At 39.6% G+C, this 17,240-nt stretch overlaps 1 protein-coding gene across 3 annotated transcripts; it reads right to left on the reverse strand.

The window, feature by feature from the left end:
- Positions 1 to 1,448: 1,448 nt before the first annotated feature.
- LOC133126485 (cAMP-responsive element modulator-like) lies at positions 1,449 to 14,548 on the reverse strand. Of its 3 annotated transcripts, none has more exons than XM_061238760.1 (4): positions 14,415 to 14,548; positions 12,948 to 13,026; positions 5,287 to 5,443; positions 1,449 to 3,739 (listed from the first exon to the last, which is right to left on the reverse strand). In XM_061238760.1, the coding sequence occupies exons 3-4, from the start codon at positions 5,427 to 5,429 to the stop codon at positions 3,595 to 3,597; spliced, it is 288 nt and encodes a 95-aa protein (XP_061094744.1). In that variant the 5' UTR covers positions 5,430 to 5,443; positions 12,948 to 13,026; positions 14,415 to 14,548; the 3' UTR covers positions 1,449 to 3,594. The 3 variants fall into 3 exon arrangements, with proteins under 3 accessions (XP_061094744.1, XP_061094743.1, XP_061094742.1); XM_061238759.1 differs by lacking the exons at positions 12,948 to 13,026; positions 14,415 to 14,548 and adding exons at positions 6,931 to 6,993; positions 7,612 to 7,687; XM_061238758.1 differs by lacking the exons at positions 12,948 to 13,026; positions 14,415 to 14,548 and adding an exon at positions 7,612 to 7,757.
- Between the last annotated feature and the right edge of the window lie 2,692 nt (positions 14,549 to 17,240).

Here is a 17,240-nt window from a genome sequence, read left to right on the forward strand (position 1 = left end):
AGGTTTTCTTCAAGGACCCCTCTGTATTTGGCTGCAATCATCCATCCTTTAATTCTGACCAGTCTCCCTGTCCCTGCCACTGAGAAACACCCCCATAGCATGATGCTGCCACCACCATGCTTCACTGTAGGGATGGTATTAGCCAGGTGATGAGCAGTGCCTGGTGTTCGAAATAATGCTTCGAGTTGTGCCCAAAGAGTTCAATTTTTGTTTTATCACACCAGAGAATCTTTTTCCTCATGCTCTCAGAGTCTTCCAAGCAGGCTGTCATATGCCTTTACCAGAGAAGATACTCAGCATTTGCTGATGTCTATGGCTCACAGACTTCAAGCAGACATTGCATGCAAAGGACATGCAACAAAGTACTTCACATGATTACTCAATTTACATATTAATATGCGCCAGACATTATGATGCCCTGAAATGGAGGGCTATGCATAACCTGACCGATAAATGGTATAAAGTTAAACATGGCAAATTTTAAAGCAAGATTATCTTCTATTAAACTTCTTATTTTTATTTTTTACAGTTTCAAAAAGAAAAAGACCCTGTGCAAAAGTTTGGGAACCCTCACAGTCAGTACTTTGTAACTCCTCCTCGGGCAACTAAAACAGCTTTCAAAAGCTTCCTGTAGCCAGCTACGAGTCTTTCAATTCTCGCTTTTGGAATTACCCCATTCTTCCTGGCAGACACCTCTAGGTCAGAAATATTCTTCAGTCTGAGATCTCCCCACAGATTTTCAATAATATTCAAGTCTAGGGACTGTGGTGGCCATTCCAAAACCTTAATCTGTCTTTCCTGGAGGTACTTCATGGTTGATTTTGAGGTATGATTTGGATCATTGTCTTGATAGAATACCCAACATTTCTTCAATTTCAATGTCTGGACTGACCTTTGAATATTAGCCTCTAGAATTTCTTAATATTTGGTGGAATCCATTCTTCCTTCCACTCGCACCATATTTCCTGTGCCCCCAGCTGCCACACAACCCCAAAGCATAATGGATCCACCTTCATGTTTAACAGTTGGCATGGTGTTCTTTTCGACAAAGGCTTCACCATTTTTTCTCCAAAAGATTTGGTGGTGGCCAAAAAGTTCAATGTTGGATTCGTCAGTCCAAATCATATTATTCCATAAGGCTTCAGGCTTCTCAATGTTTTCTTTTACATACTTCAGATGCTTAATTTAGTGTTGAGGTCATAGGAAACTCTACCATGTAGGTCTTTGTTGTTTAAAGTACAGAGCCAGATCAAGAAATGTCTTTGTCCAAAACATTATGGAGCTCACTATATGTGCAAAAAAAAGTCACATTGACCAAGATTGTTTAGGAAATTAGAAATGTCTCACCAGAATACTCACCAGAAACATACTTCATCCTATGATCAGGTCTATTTAAGAACGTGCACATATTTGTAATGACCTGAAAAAAAAAGACAAGCAAGGGGGAGTATTTTGGGAGAAATAATAGTTATTTAATCATTTTTTTCCAATTTGAAAGCACAACCATTGAAAGTGGTTCAAATACAATATGGGGGACATTTACTGCATAAATCTGTTTTGGAGAGGTGTCCAAATACATCTTCAGCGATGTTCTAGACCTGAAGAGGCACCATGTTGGCATGAGGTACCGTGGAATGCCAGAGTTGAAAATCCGTTGAAGACATGTTGGTTTTTTTGCCTTACACAAGCCCTCTAATCCCACATTCAACCCAATGTGTGTTTAGAATTTAATTCAATCAGAGCCGCCCACAAGTACATATAGAACAGTCAGAACAAGTGTCCAAATAGAAGTCTGAATTCTGAAGTACTGTCTACAGCAACAGCAGACTGTGTGCATATTCAGTGCAGATAGTTCTGTATGGTACAAGTCTGAAACTCTGCTTATTGGCGAAAACCAACAAACAATGAAAAACAATTACTGTTTCAACGATGGCTTCAAGTTGTTGCATTGTTAAATGGGCTTTTGAGGATGACAGATTTTCCCCTCAAATCGTCAACTGAGACGAATCAAAGTCTGTTCAAAACAAATATGTGAAAGCACAAAATAACACAATTTTCACATAACGATGAAACAAAAGCATTTGATATGGCTGCACAGGTACAATCTGATGCATTTTATACCATTTCCAGAAAATATTTTTTGGAAGTGTATTTTTTTTTTTTCTTGGAAAGTGAAACGATACAAGAACATATAATTAATGAAATGCACGTAAACTTAAAAAAACAATGTCACCAGTAAAAAATATGAAAATATAGCCATCATTCAAGCAACAAGGCCACAGAAATTTCAGCGGAACACATTTACACAGCCACAGAGAGCCCGGGAAGCAGATATTCATCAAGGCATGTGCGGAAACTTAGCCGAATGCAAACAACCCATTTTACATGTGCTGCTAACATTCAATCTGTTCTTCAAATGCTGACATACCAGCTGAGACTACACTGCTAAGTGATTTAATATAAGCTGTACATACAGCATACGCAAAGCCACTATTCTATTATTAATCCACCTAACCAAATAAATACCTGTTAAAATAATACTTTTGAATAGAAAACGCCTCTCAGAGGTTCAATGTGCCTGCCGGTTGTTTACCATAAAGCAGAAAGATGCCATGGCAAGGTTTGGTGAGATTCCTCCACATTCTGGAGAACTCACATAGCATGCTAATAACAACATCCAGTGCAGTTGGGGGCACTGTAGTTTACTTGAGAAGCCCTTTCCGGGTAAGCTCCTTCAATAAATACATCTATAAATATTTTTTTTCTCATATTGTGATCAAGACAAAGTGTATAAAAAGGGAACCTTCAGAAAATGTCTTAAAGGAAAACACCAACATTTTGGGAAATATACCTTTTTTCCGACTTACCCAGACTTAGCCGAGATGTTTAATTTTTCATTTTCGTGACTCCGATAGCCTATGCTAAGCTAACACGTTTTGCTAACATGGAAATTGAGCCAGTGAATGCACAAAAACATTTCTGGGCAAGTCGGAAAAAATGTATATTTCCCAAAATGTTGCCTTTTTCCTTTAAGAAATGACAGTGGGGGAATCTTGTTGTCTTTCAATTCAATATACATTTAAAAATGAGGAGGAAAGAAAATCAGAGGAATGATACATTACAGGGAACTTTAGGGAAAACCTGACTGAGAGGGGGCCAGTATTCCAATTGGACTAACCTATTCAGATTTTGTGCGGCCTACATCTCCCAGACACCAGAGCTTGTCTCTTAACCCCTTGTTGTGGAGCTCCAGTGAGGCGATGCGGGGCTGCAGGTGGTGTACTGTAATCACTCCTCAGGGCCGCTCGCGGTGGCCGTGCAACAGAACAGCTGGGGTGACGGCGCAGTTTTCACGTGGAGACACAGGTGTGCGGGACAAGGCACAGCATGACTGTCACACACACGGAGGCTACAGCGCTTCAACACGTGGATCTGGGGTCACAACGCTTCTGTTTAAAAACACTCAGGCCACAAGCAGGGACACAACACAAGGTTACAAGCTGTTTCTGCCCCAAATGCTTTTGGCGACCTATGAAACCACACTCTTTTTTTATGCCTTCATCAGTGTGTTGGGCTCCCACACCAGGCCGCCGGCTATTCTGTTTTGTGGCAATAGAGGTCTTTTAGTGCTTTGAGCTCCTCGATGAGAGTCTTGTTCTGGTTCTCGAGCACAGCTACTCGGTTTTCAAGACATTTCACGTATTCTTTCTTCTTCCTGCGGCACTCTCTGGCAGCCTCCCTGAAACCGACATGACAGAAAACATTACATTACATTACAGTAATTTAGCAGACGCTCTTATCCAGAGCGTCGTACAATAAAGTACAAATCAGAACCAGGAACAAGTGCACTGAAGACCGAAGAGGAAAGTACAGTTCCAAGTCCCAGAGTGATTACATTGATAAAACTTGAACCCTTGAAGAGTAAATCAACTTTCCAAGTGGCATACCATGGTCGGCAGCTAGAATACCCCGAATACAAAAATAATTATACACAAGTGCTATTATAACCAAGGAGTAACTTATAACTTGAAACCAGGAGCGAGAAAGATCCCAGACTGCCAGCCACATTGGAACATGGTAGAAGATGAGGCTCAAGAAAATTCAGGCACTCAGCCTTCAATTCTTATTTCCACATGACCAGCTTTGCAGCCAGCTGCGTATTACAATACATCATTTAGACTGCTGGATTATCATATGAAAAACAACACAAAGTACAATTTCATTCATCTACTTCAGCTCAAGACAAATGTACGCAGTTTATTCCCATCAACACCTGCACAGCAATTGTACAGATTGCCATGCATGAACTCAAACATCTTTATTCAATTAATTCACATACATTTTGTTTACCTTCATTTTACCACTTTGAAATTAAGAGACATTTGCTTGAGGGTAACCCAGCCAATCAGGTTTCTTTTCCACAGTTCCTAAGTTGAAAAACTTCAGAGCACACTAATGGACCCACATAGCTCTTAAATTGTTTATCTAGGAGTAGATGTGATCCTAAATGATGTTTCCAGTTAGCACGCATCAATTTTCAGGAACAAATACTCCTAAAATGGGAGCATTGAATAACCCTGGCTTTATTACCAGAGTCTGTTTGAAATTAAGACTTCTGTTTGAGGGGAACCCAGCCAAGTATATACAGTATATGAGGTTTCTAGTAAGACTCCGGTCCTCGAGGGCCAGTCTGCGTACTGGTTTTTATTCCAACCAACTGCCCTGTTTTTAATTTGCTGACTGCTCTATAAATTACCCTAGTTCAAGCCTGTACTTCAGCACAGTAAAATCATTAGGATACTCTGCAGCTGTAGGTGGTACTCATACATGTCCGATAATATATGATAAAGTCAATTAAATAATTAAGACCAGAAGTTGGCACAAAATCCTGAAACGGATTGGCCCTTGTTGTGTACCCCTGCAGCCTTGTGTATGCCATAGATTATAATAGCACTTATGTATATTTATTGTAGTACCAGGGGTATTCTAGCTGCCATCTGTGGTATGCTAGTCAGTAAGTTGATGTACTCTTCAAGGGATTTAATTGTATCTATGTGGTCACGCTAGGACTCGGAACTGGACTTTCCTCTAGGGTCATGAACATACTTGTCCCTGGGTTTGATTCACACTTCATTGTACATCGCTCTGGATAAGAGCATCTGCTAAATGCCTTGTAATGTAATGTAATGTTGTAAGAACACACGGTTGCGGCCTGAATGAGTCTGTGTGTGGTGTCAGGCCGTGTTCTGTATTGGCAGCATAGGGAGGGGTTGGCCAGGGCTGTACCTGTTCTTTAAGAGTCTGAGCTCCCTCTTCCGTGTAGCCTCTTCGGCCAGCTGCTGCGGGCTGTGCAGGGAGCCCGGCGACACCGCCAACATCACGCCCTGAGGCAGGCTGGATGTGGGGCTGCAGATCTGGTAGGCTGACATGTCTCCTGTGGCGGCTATAAGATCAGTGGGTACACAGTCAGCGACCGGAACAGTAAAATGTAGCCTGTGCAGGTAATGTGTATCAACCTCTCAGATAAATAAATAACTGAAGTGCAAAGTAATAAAGAGGGATGACATATCAGTAAAATGGGGTGCAATACCAGCAGTGGAAAGGAAAATTAAATGAAGTAAAATGGAATATCATTTCTTCCCCAAAAATCATCTTCCCACAAAGTCATTTGCTTTAATTATGTGTGTGGGTGTGTGCATACATGGATTCTGGGAAGTGTTCCTATGAGAGCAACGAACTCCCAGAACTGCTGTGAAAAAGTGAGCCTGTTGTTTTAAGAGCTCTGGTTAGAATGACGTCAAAGCACAATGTGGTCATAGCTCTACAGCACTACAGAGAGGCTGAGGATAATTCAGCCGCTTACTGCTGCAGCAATTTCCCCAGCCTCCAGAATGATAATAGCTCAACTGAGGGAAACAAACACAATTCATGCTGCCGGTTCAGCATTACAGGCACAGAAAGCCTAGTTTAATCTCAAGACATCCTGACACGGAAAACAAAAGAATAAAAATGTGAGATCCTGATATTCTGTCATCCAGCAGACCATTATCATGTTATGTTTAGGCATGTTCAACCGCTGTATTTAAATCTAGTTGGCTGAGCTGAAGTAGAAGATGTGCCCGTTACTAGGAAACACGGTGCGGTACACCACCGAAACCGGGCTCAGTTGTAATTCGCTGAAAGAAGGGTCGACAGGCTATTCTGCGCTTCTGTGCCCCCGTTATCACACGGATAATCACTGGTGTGTGCGCTGGTATGAACGAGGAAATGATCTCTTTGGCTTTTCAGCTGGGGGATGTCAGCATGACGCCTTTCCTGTTAGAGCAGACAATGCCTCTCGCTATTCTTTTAATCTACAGCTGATAACATTTACTGAAAGGTCAATTTGGGGAAAGCAAATACGCTTCAGTGCAAAAGTACACACACATTTAAGCATTTTATGATAAGTAGCCTATTTTTCTTCAGTTGAAGCAAACATTGTGAATGACTTTCATTGAGAAGTCAAATAAACACAATAAACTATCATTACATTACATTACATTACATTACAAGGCATTTAGCAGACGCTCTTATCCAGAGCGTCGTACAACAAAATGTTTCTACTGATGACAGAAATACACAGATGAGGGTAAGGTCACAATGATTCGCAGTGTGGAATGCATACACAACACTTTGTGTGTGTGCCTTTCTCAAGGACCGAATGAGTCATCAGATGTGGAAATGATAAAAAGCCAATTCACGCTTTTCAATGTCAGAGAGTCTGTAGATTCTATCGCAGTGTTTTCAAGCTCTGCCTTGAGACAGCAGCCGCATGTGATCTCGCAAAGGATTAAGCTGGCACCGTCTTGCTCCCGCAAAAGGAGCTGCCTGTAATCACAGCATGACTGTGGACTGACGTCAATGTACATCTTGTTTGGCTTTCGCATTTACATTTCCCTGCTGGTGTCCGATTCCAGGAAATGTTGTGACGTCAGCCGCTGCGCTCTGAATGGACTGAGCATTCAAGCGTTTCGAAGAGCAAGAGAGGGAGAGGGAGAGAGAGAGCGTGAGTGAGAGAGGGAGAGAGAGAGAGAGAGAGCGCGCGAGAGCAACAGAAGATCTACAAACATACAGAGAAACACTCTGTAAAGACTACTAGTGTGAATAAAATAATCAAGCCTGGGGGTGTTAGATTCAGGGGTAAAGATAGTATTTTGTTTCTTGTAAAAGTGTGCCTGTTTAAGCCTTCAGAAGAGCAGAGAACTGAATGTTTTCAAGGCTCAAGCTCAACCCACACACGCTCTTTTCTGCATGGAAAAGGCTCCCAAACACAGATGACCACTAAACTACCATCTGTGGACATTCCCATGCATTTGTTTTCAACAAACTCTAATATATTTGGGTAAGTTTTTTTTTTACTTCAACTATTGTTATGTCTACTAATTGAAATGAACACTGAAAAATAACTGTATAACAACTGAAGAATAAACAGAACTAACTTTGAATACCACGCTTAAGAAAGCATCACAGTTGACTACATATGCCACAATAAGCGTCTAATTCATTAACATGTTGCAATCAATTATTTTAACACTGCAACTTAAAGAGCTTAAAAGAGAAAAGCTGGCATACCTGATTCAGTTTCATCTCCTGTAACAGCCATGTCTGATCCTGAGTAATCCTTGAGAAACACTCTCTCCGTCTCTCTGCTAGCTACATGAAATGCTCACCCATCACCAACTACGTGTGTGCTTACAATTAAGGGCATTGACATCACTATGACATCATTGGCTTCCAGTCAAAAGCAGCGGCTGGTGCTGGTGCCCTCCCCCCTGCACTTGTATCAGCTGCTTTTGTTTTGGCACCCTGGAGACAGCGTGGCTGGAGCAGCAGTGTGCTCGAGGGTGCCTCTGCTCTGCTTTTTAACATCCAAGCACACAGCTCATATTCACTTCAGCCAAAACTTCAAAATAAGCATCATCTTAATACGTAAGTCTTCAGTATTTTAGTCTCATATTTACACTTCAAATCGTGCTTCTATTACTATTTGCTGAGGACAAATAGACTGGCAATGAGGTGAGAGAGATATACACTGAATTTTAAGCTTTGCCAATGGGGTAAGACAATTTCACAAAATAGTACCAGGTAATATTTTCTACTTGAGAGAGAGAGAAAAAAAGATTTTAAGACAAAAGCACTTAAGACACTTTTTTTGCAGTGCACAGACATAATATGTAACAGTTTCTTCAATATGCACTATTGCAAAGAAAGACACCACAACAGAACAGTGGAAACTTGTACCTAAATTCTGTGACTTTCTCTTAATGCAAAACAGATTTTATTTGAAGCCCCACTGAGTACCCAAGGCATTTTTAAAGCTGTGATTACACTTAGATGAAAGGGAAAGCGGGTCACTTTTTAAAATACCAATCACGATTAGGTAACTGCAGAAAAAAAATCACCCTTTTTGTTTCCCATATAAGTTCATCGCATCGTGTATCAATGCAATTGACATGCTGCAGTTCGACATATGCCTTGGGTTGCCAGAAATAGATACAATGCAGACTGAGCAACACACCCTGTGTCTGTTTGGTCACAGTATGACCTGTAATGGCACACTGACCTGCCAACTCTGAGGCTGATAGCTGAGTGTTCCAAGTCCCACACAGGGCAAAGCTTCAATAAAACACACCTTAACCTGACATAATATCTACAGGATGTCCTGAAATCCATTTCAGCCAGCATTTGAAACTGCGCATGGTGATGTAAATATGTAACTGTTCTAAAATCAAATGCTTTTATTTGACATTTTGGTTAAATTATGTAAGATTTTATAGTTTATTTGATCATTTTTATTGTCTTTTCTTGTCACCAGAGCGAATTAAGTAATAAAAATACAAGCTTATGAAATATTTCTATTCTCTTTTGTTAGCATCTGACTGCCTCATGTGAAATACATTACGATACAAGTCTATATGAAAAAAATACCCATACTTGAACATGGCACCTAAAAGAATGGTTAGTTCTGCAGATGAAAAATGTTGAATCATGTCACCGCCTAAAAATGAACAAAGTAGCTGAGAAATTATCAAGACTGATACTCCCCCAGTCGACAGTCTCAAACTTCAAAAATTAGGGACAGAGCCAAGCAATGATGAGGGAGACACAAACTGGCAAGGCACAGATGGCTGAGGTGGCATTTGCTAAATGGATAGAAAATGCAAGAGCAATAAAATCCCCCCAATTCTTTGAAAAAGCAGACCTGGTGGTGAGTTTAGACACAATTTACAGTAATTCTACTGTATGTCATTTCTGCCAAAAGGTTAAAAAAAGAAAAGCAGAAATGACTTCACTCCCTACTTCACTCCTTCAAACCCATTTGGCACCATTTTTGGCCATACATCTGGTATAAGTTTGGTATAAGCCAATAAATACCAATAAGAATGACTTTTTATTTTAAAAGGTATATTAAAAATAACATAACTTAATTTTATGTATCAGTTGGCCCACACCATCAATGTGACCGACATTTAGCATAATTACCAATGCATCACATTGTTGGTGGTGTGCTAGAAATTCTCATTACTAAATAAAGGTTTTTGTTTCAGTGTACAGTTTGATTTGTACTACACTATACAGTGCTTATTGCTTTTAAAAAAAAGTCATTTATTTAGCTTTCTCAACTCAAATTAGCGAAAGCTCCATTCACTTGAACTCATTCAGCTTCAAGAAGACCTTCACGAGGGCATGAGAAGAAACAGCCCTGCTGTGGAAAAACCCAGCTATGCCAGTCAAGCTGGGTATGAGCTGGTCATATGATGGTCTAGCTGGGTATGAGCTGGTCAAACAGCATGGCCAACTGGTCATGAAGCAGGTCTTGCTGGGTATGAGCTGGTCAACCAGCATGGCCAAGCTGGTCTAGCTGGGTATGATCAACCAGCTAGTGCTAGTAGCTTGTCTTTTTCAAAACATAGCTTGAGTTGGTCAAATCATGTCAAGCTGGGAGCTGGTCTGAACTAGTCAACAAGCTAAACCATGTCCAGCTGGGAGCTAGTCTGGACTGGTAAACCAACTACCACCTGTTTCATAACCTAGCTTGAGCTGTTTTCTCCATGTACCTTGAACAACCATCTTGCTTCCTGGCATGAAATACTGATGCACCATGTCTCTGGATTCAGCAGTGTATGGCAGGGCAGTGGCACCATGCCAATTAGAAATTGAAGAACCCAAACGGCATGTCACCACACTGCATTATACCTTCATACCTTCTCAACTCCTGAGACACACTTTCCAAAATTAGTCAGTAACCATCACATACAATGTCATCATTTCAGTCATGTTCTTTATAGCATTGCCAGCTGACATATCATCTGGTATACACTCCACTACAGCTTAATGGCTGCTAATGAAGCTGGGCTTAGTACTTGAATGGGAGACAAAGTGGCAAAACTAAGTTGCTGCAGCTGAAAGTACTGCTGTTGGGCCAGTAGAGGTGTGGGGCAGTCTTCCCTCTGTCCAATTAAGAGGGACACTGTGTTGTAGGAGATGCCATCTTTTAGATTTTCAACCGAGGACCTAACTTAATGTTGTCTTTAAACATTGTAAAGAGCTCTCTAAAGATTCAGCCTGGCCACCAAATCTTCCACTCCACTTAAGTAGCTTCATTTAATTAATTCCTACACCCTCTCAGCTGATAAGGTCATTATTTCTACATCAGAGCAAATTGAGAGGATAAGAAAATGCCCATCTGGGTAAGAAATATATTTAACTGCAATACAATTACTACTAACCAATCAACAAAAAAATGGTTGATCGGTTAGTAGTAAAGTTATCTCAGCCTTCCTCAGCCTTCCCAAAGTTATCTCCTAACATATTATCACTGTAACCCAGAGAGTGCATTTAGGCCATAGCTACAGAAGACACAAACATTTAGATGAATTTAACCAGGGAGTGAAGTCAGTTTTCTTTTGAAGTGACAACTTGGCGAATCAAAGTGTACAGGAATGCAAGGGATTGTGCCACCAATCAGCTGTCGGGGAAATATGGCAGCCAGATGTCGAGAGACAGTTTTTGTGGGAGTTTAGACTGGGAAGGTACCATGGGATCTTTAATGAACACAGTCGTTCAGGACCTTGACTTCAGCTCACCCTTCAACAGCACTGTGCTCTAGACCTTGGTTTCTTTTTGGTCCAATGGGAAATGTTCCCCATACTGACCCACAAACCCCTCTTCTGGCAGCAATGTCATTTTCCCAGGAAGTCTCTTATATCAGTACAAGCCAAGCCCACATCTGCTTTGATGCGATGGGTACAGCATGGCGTGGCTGCTAGCAACATGGGACTTTTCTTGGATTCGCAATTTTAAATATTGCTTGCCGTCATAGCACTCTGACCTGTATGATGGTCGTCTGGAGAGAGCCATTTTGCTTTTATGTGCGTCAGGGATATCTTCAGTTGATTCCCTATTCTCTGCTGCTACCTATAGAAACAGCAATTGTGTTCGTACAATTACCTTCTTTTAGCATTCACATAATCATGTGTAATTGAAAAATCCTTCTGTACCATATCCTAATCTCCTCATTTCTTCAGCATATCATCACAGTAAAGTTTGTACAATCTTGTAATCCTATATACTATAGATTAAGTAGTTGATAATGTTAATACTTGACATGCAAGAAAATGTTTTGTAATACATTGCTAATTGTTGACTCTAATAGCAAGTTGTGTGTGTACTGAATGAGACAAATCCTGCATGTGAAGGTTAAACTGATAAGCATAAATCTTCTTAAATCCATCCCCTCTGACAAATCCAATTAAAGCCTGAACATCTATGGTACAGTACATGCATTTTAATTTAATTTCTTCTCCACAAGGATTGAACGCTTAAACCTTTGTTCATACTTTAAACAGAGGTACATGTTATCAGGAATGAACTAGTACAGTAGGATAAAAGCTTGGAGAATTCCCAGTGCGCGCTGTTGGTAATATTGATTTACCTGATTAGTTTGTGCCTGAGGTGATTGAATGACAGATGGCTGAGGAAATTTGATAACTCCCTGAACCTGAGATCTTGGGCCAGTGGGTAAATGCACCATACCTGCAGTTGGAGATACTCCTGAGACCTGCAATGAACATCCTGCCCAACAAAAGAGCTTGCTGGTGATTGTGTTGCCTAGAGTCTATGTAAATTATAAAAGAGTATATTAAAGATTTAGTTTTAATCTTTTCACAAATTACAGATTATGACAGGTGATGTCTCACACTGTGTGTTCTGCATTGTGAGTAGGGTTGTTGTACTTTTAAGTTTAACATACAGCATCTAAAGCACTTTGAGTTCATTATTTGAATATTGATTTAATTTACATAAAGGGAATTTGTATTCGATGCATTTAGATATGCATAATTGCATTATTACATGTTGTTTGTTAAAATACTACTGTAATTGACAAGCAGTGAGTTCATGAGTTAAGAGTAACTACTAGTCGTTACCCACAATGCATTGTGGAAAGCACTTCCTGAATTTAACTACGTGTCTTGTGAGAGACGAAATGCTAGTGATGTACACGTGAGATTCTGCTAAGTAAAGTTTGAGTGTTGTTTACCCAGTTTTCGGACTCCATTTATTTGCCGGCTAGTTAGATTTACAGAACAAGAGTATTTGCCAGAATATTTCTAAGTTAAAGGTGGTCAGCCAGAAGAACAGTAAATGCCAGACTTAATTTCTGGTATATTTCTACATTTCATTCTGAGATATAAATGGCTTGTTATTCTACTGTCCCTTAACCTAGTTCACATTTTCATTTGGAGACATATTCAATGTACCATTGCTGGTGATTTCTATATGCAGCATTTGCATCATGGTGACATGCTGTTGGAGTGTTTATCCTTGATTCCAAATAAAAGAGAACAAATCAGCAAGGACTGCATTTTAAAATATAACAATCTGTTGAAGTTTCCACTGACATTTACCTGCATAACTGTAGAGTTTATGGTCTGGTTATGAATTTGAATTAGTGGAGGAGTAGCCACTGTTTCCATGGTCACTGGGCTGAAAAGAACAAAAACACTTATTCTAACATAAGAGAAACCAGGTTCTAATGCAAGGAAATAGGCCTATATGGAATATTCCACAAAGATCAATTATTTTCCCCAGTTAATTTTTTTTTAAATGTAAGTATAAGCTCTTAAATACAAAACATATGTCCCATGTGAGCAAACATCTTTACCAGAGTATTTTTGGAAATTAAATAAGAGATATAGATTTTTTTTTTATTGAAAGAATGATCAGTGGAACTGATGGAACTTAATAGATACACTCAGTGAGCACTTTATTTGGTATTAATTAGACTTATTTTTTAGACTTCTACTACTGTAGCCTTTAGAGTTATGATGCATTGTGTGTTCAGAGATGCTCTTCTGCATACCACTGTTTTAATGAGTGGTTATTTGCATTACTGTCAACTTCCTACCAGCTTTGACCAGTCTCCTCTCTCAAGGCATTTCTCTCTGCAGAACTGCTGCTCACTGGATTCTTTTTTTTTTTTGCACCATTCTTTGCAAACTCTAGAGACGAGTGTGCATGAGAATCCCAGGAGATCAGCAGTTTCTGAGATATTCAAACCACCCGGTCTGGCACCAACAATCATTCCATGGACAATGTCACTTAGATCACACTTTTTCCCAATTCTGATGGTTGATGTGAACATTAACTGAAGCTCCTGACCCGTATCTACATGATTGTATGCATTGCACTGCTGCCACACAATTGGCTGATTAAACAATCGCATGAATAAGTAAGTGTAATAAAGTAAAAATGTTCCTAATAAAGTGCTCGGTGAGTGTACATTTTGGTATGCATAGCTACTGTAATAGCTATTAAGAACTGAACATTAAACATTCCATGAAACAGTTTCATGTTGACAATGTAGGCTATTTACCATCGTATCTAAAAACATGGTACTCTGCAGGCTTTATAAAACGATAAAATGAACCCGGACTTTGGAAGTAGTCTATTCATCTGGTGTCTCACACTTTCTAAAAAATATATTATTAGGCTACTTACCTTACAATACCAAAATGAATACCTTAACTGTCAAAGGTATTTTCAGTTACTAACGGTAGCTAAATTAAATCAAGCTAGAAATTAATAAAATTAACGTGTGTCGGAGGCTATTTGTAAGCTATTACTGCCAGCTACAGTAGCTTTCAATAAGGACCTGTGTACGAACTTTAACAAGTCTACATCAATTACAGGGGATTTCATATTCTAGCATATTGCCATGAGGTTTCCAAAAAGATAAGATCATAAGTACGTTGAAGATGTAAAAAAAATGTATTGTTATTTTATTAAACGAGGAATAGCTCACTGTATTTTACATAAGGTACACAATCTCCAAAGCAAGTGACTGTAAAACTTATTTGACGGTAAAAACTTACCAAAAGCTATTATGTCGGCCTAGTGAAAGGCGTCACTGGTTACGACAGCACTGACTGCCTCCGCTGCCGCACGCGTAGCAGAAACGTCAGCACTGATGTTGGTGTGCTGCTGTGTGAAATATTGACGAGCTCGAGCTGGTCGGCGGCGATTCCTGCTTAACGAAAAAGAAAATAATGAACCCACACAGGGGTGGAGTTAAATCTACAGAGTGTAATAGGCTACTAATTATGTATATTAGTCTCAATAGTTCTGGGCTCCAAGGGTTCTATGTGTAGCTGTTTCGAGCCGAAATGTGGGAATTTAACTCTATAACGTTATCAGTTTGAAGCGAACATGAACTGTATGAGCGCGATGGCAAAAAGTATATAGGCTATTTTTGGACATGAAACGAAAGAGGACGAAATGCCTGCAATGTTACGTTAATTTTCGGGAAGTGTCGCGGATAGTTACTGTTTTGTGATGTGTCAACATTTCGTTTTGCTCGATATAAAATTTTTCAGACTTAGCGTATGAAGTAGCTTTTTGTTAACTCGCTAACGTTAGTTAATTCTATGAATACGCGTAGGCTATTTCTTGTCATGATATTATAATGTATAGGCTATTAACCTGTCGGCAGTGCATCTGTTTTCACAATGTGCCTTTGGCGCCATCTGATGCCGTTTAAGCAAAAGTGGCCCTTAAGGCTATGTACACGTTTAGTTCACTTCAGAGGTGGGGGTTAAAAGAAAATTTCCTGTAGTGTTTTTTTTTCCAACCCATGAACTCCGGGGGACTGACAAGTTTTTAATCCAAAACAATTTCGGATTGGACTTAGATCTGATCTAAACAGCTAACATTATTGCATTGTCAAATATACAGTGCCCTCCATAAAGTTTGGGACAAAAACTCATTGTGTCTTGATTTGCCTCCGATTTGTTACAATTTCAGATTTGGAATCATACAATTAACATGTGGTTAAACTGCACATTCTCAGATTTTATTAAAGGGTATTTTTATAGGCTACATTTTGGTTTCACCGTGTAGAAATTACCGCAGTGTACATAATTTCTACATGGTGGAACCTTTATTAAAATCTGACATTGTGCACTTTAACCACGTGATTTTTTAATTACAAATCTCAAATTGTGCAGTACAGAGTCAAATAAATAAATGATTAAATTGTCCCAAACATTGATGGCACTGTAGGTATATGGTTTTTATATTTTCAATCATGCTAAAAATGCAATTATTTCTACAAAGAAAATCCTAAAGTGCATCCTGTACCTGGATGACAATATTCCCAGACCAACAACTATGCAGGAGTTCTAAATCAAGTTAAGTTAATTAAGCTAAACATGAGCCAAAATAAAAATTCTGAATACATACAAAATACATCTATGACATCAGAAGTGAAACATAAAACCATAATACTGTAACCTCAAATCATGAAATACCGTAACCTGAATTTGTAAAAAAAAAAAAAGGGGATGGGCGGGGAATTAAGTTGCAGTCTGAAGAGGCAGTTCATCAGTCTACATTGGAAAGTAGCCAATGTTTTTGTTGTCCTGACGCCCATGTGAACCACTGGGGAGCCAGGGCAACATTATCACTGCAAGACACAATCAAACAGGGAAATAATATATAAAAATGATCAATAAATTATCCATTCAACATCATCCTGTAGTGCAGGATGGTGGTTGCAGTATCATACTATAGCAATTATCTTGAGCAGGGACTGGGAATCATCAGAAATTAAAGTAAAATGAAACAGCAAAAATACTAGAGAACCTGTTTCATTTGCAAAAACACTAAAGCTGTGGAAACTTGAGAGAGCTGGAGCAAATCTGCCGAAAAGGAGACAAGACACTCACCTCCACAGTTGTTATTGTGTGCTTCCACTGGTGTGGATTGAAAACATAAAAAATTTATTTTTTCTTTCACATACAGTGGGCTCCAGAATTATTTCATTCATTCATTCATTATCCTAACCTGCTTATCCTGAACAGGGTTGCAGGGGGGCTGGAGCCTATCCCAGCATACATTGGGCGAAAGGCAGGAATACACCCTGGACAGGTCCAGTCCATCGCAGGGCACACACACCATTCACTCACACACTCATACCTACAGGCAATTTAGACTCTCCAATCAGCCTAAGATGCATGTCTTTGGACTGTGGGAGGAAACCGGAGTACCCGGAGGAAACCCACGCAAACACGGGGAGAACATGCAAACTCCATACAGAGAGGCCCCGGCCGACGGGGATCTGAACCCAGGACCTCCTTGCTTTGAGGCGGCAGTGCTACCCACTGCACCATCCGTGCCGCCCTCCAGAATTATTTTTTCTAAAAAATAGAGAAAAAAGGCTGCATATAATAAACAACATGGACAATGATCTATATTTTATGTTCAAACATATGGGAAAACTATATCTTTTTATTTCAATTAATTTACTGACAGGCTATAATGTTTCTTATGCAGTAATCATTTTTTTTGCTGAAAACCAAAGGCAAAATTATTGGCACCCCTAACAATTATTGAAAAAAAAACAAAAAAAAAACGATTTTACTAAATTTAGTTCATCTCAGTCGAAAGGAACTATATTGTGTAATTCCATCACTTTCACTAGAGTAAAATAATCAGCATGGGAAAAGCCATATAACTGTCAATTCAGAAGATACAGATGGTCACAAGTCCATCACAAGTCGGGTAATGAATACAAAAAAAATACATAAATGGTTTAACATGCCACTTAATACTGTAAGGGAAATAATAAAAAGGTATAAAAAATGGAGTGGTTGCAAACTTGCCAGGAAGAGGCTACAAGTGAATATTATCCCCACGGTCAG

The sequence above is a fragment of the Conger conger genome, chromosome 4 (genome assembly GCF_963514075.1).
Source record: "Conger conger chromosome 4, fConCon1.1, whole genome shotgun sequence".
In the NCBI taxonomy this organism is placed as follows: Eukaryota; Metazoa; Chordata; class Actinopteri; order Anguilliformes; family Congridae; genus Conger; species Conger conger.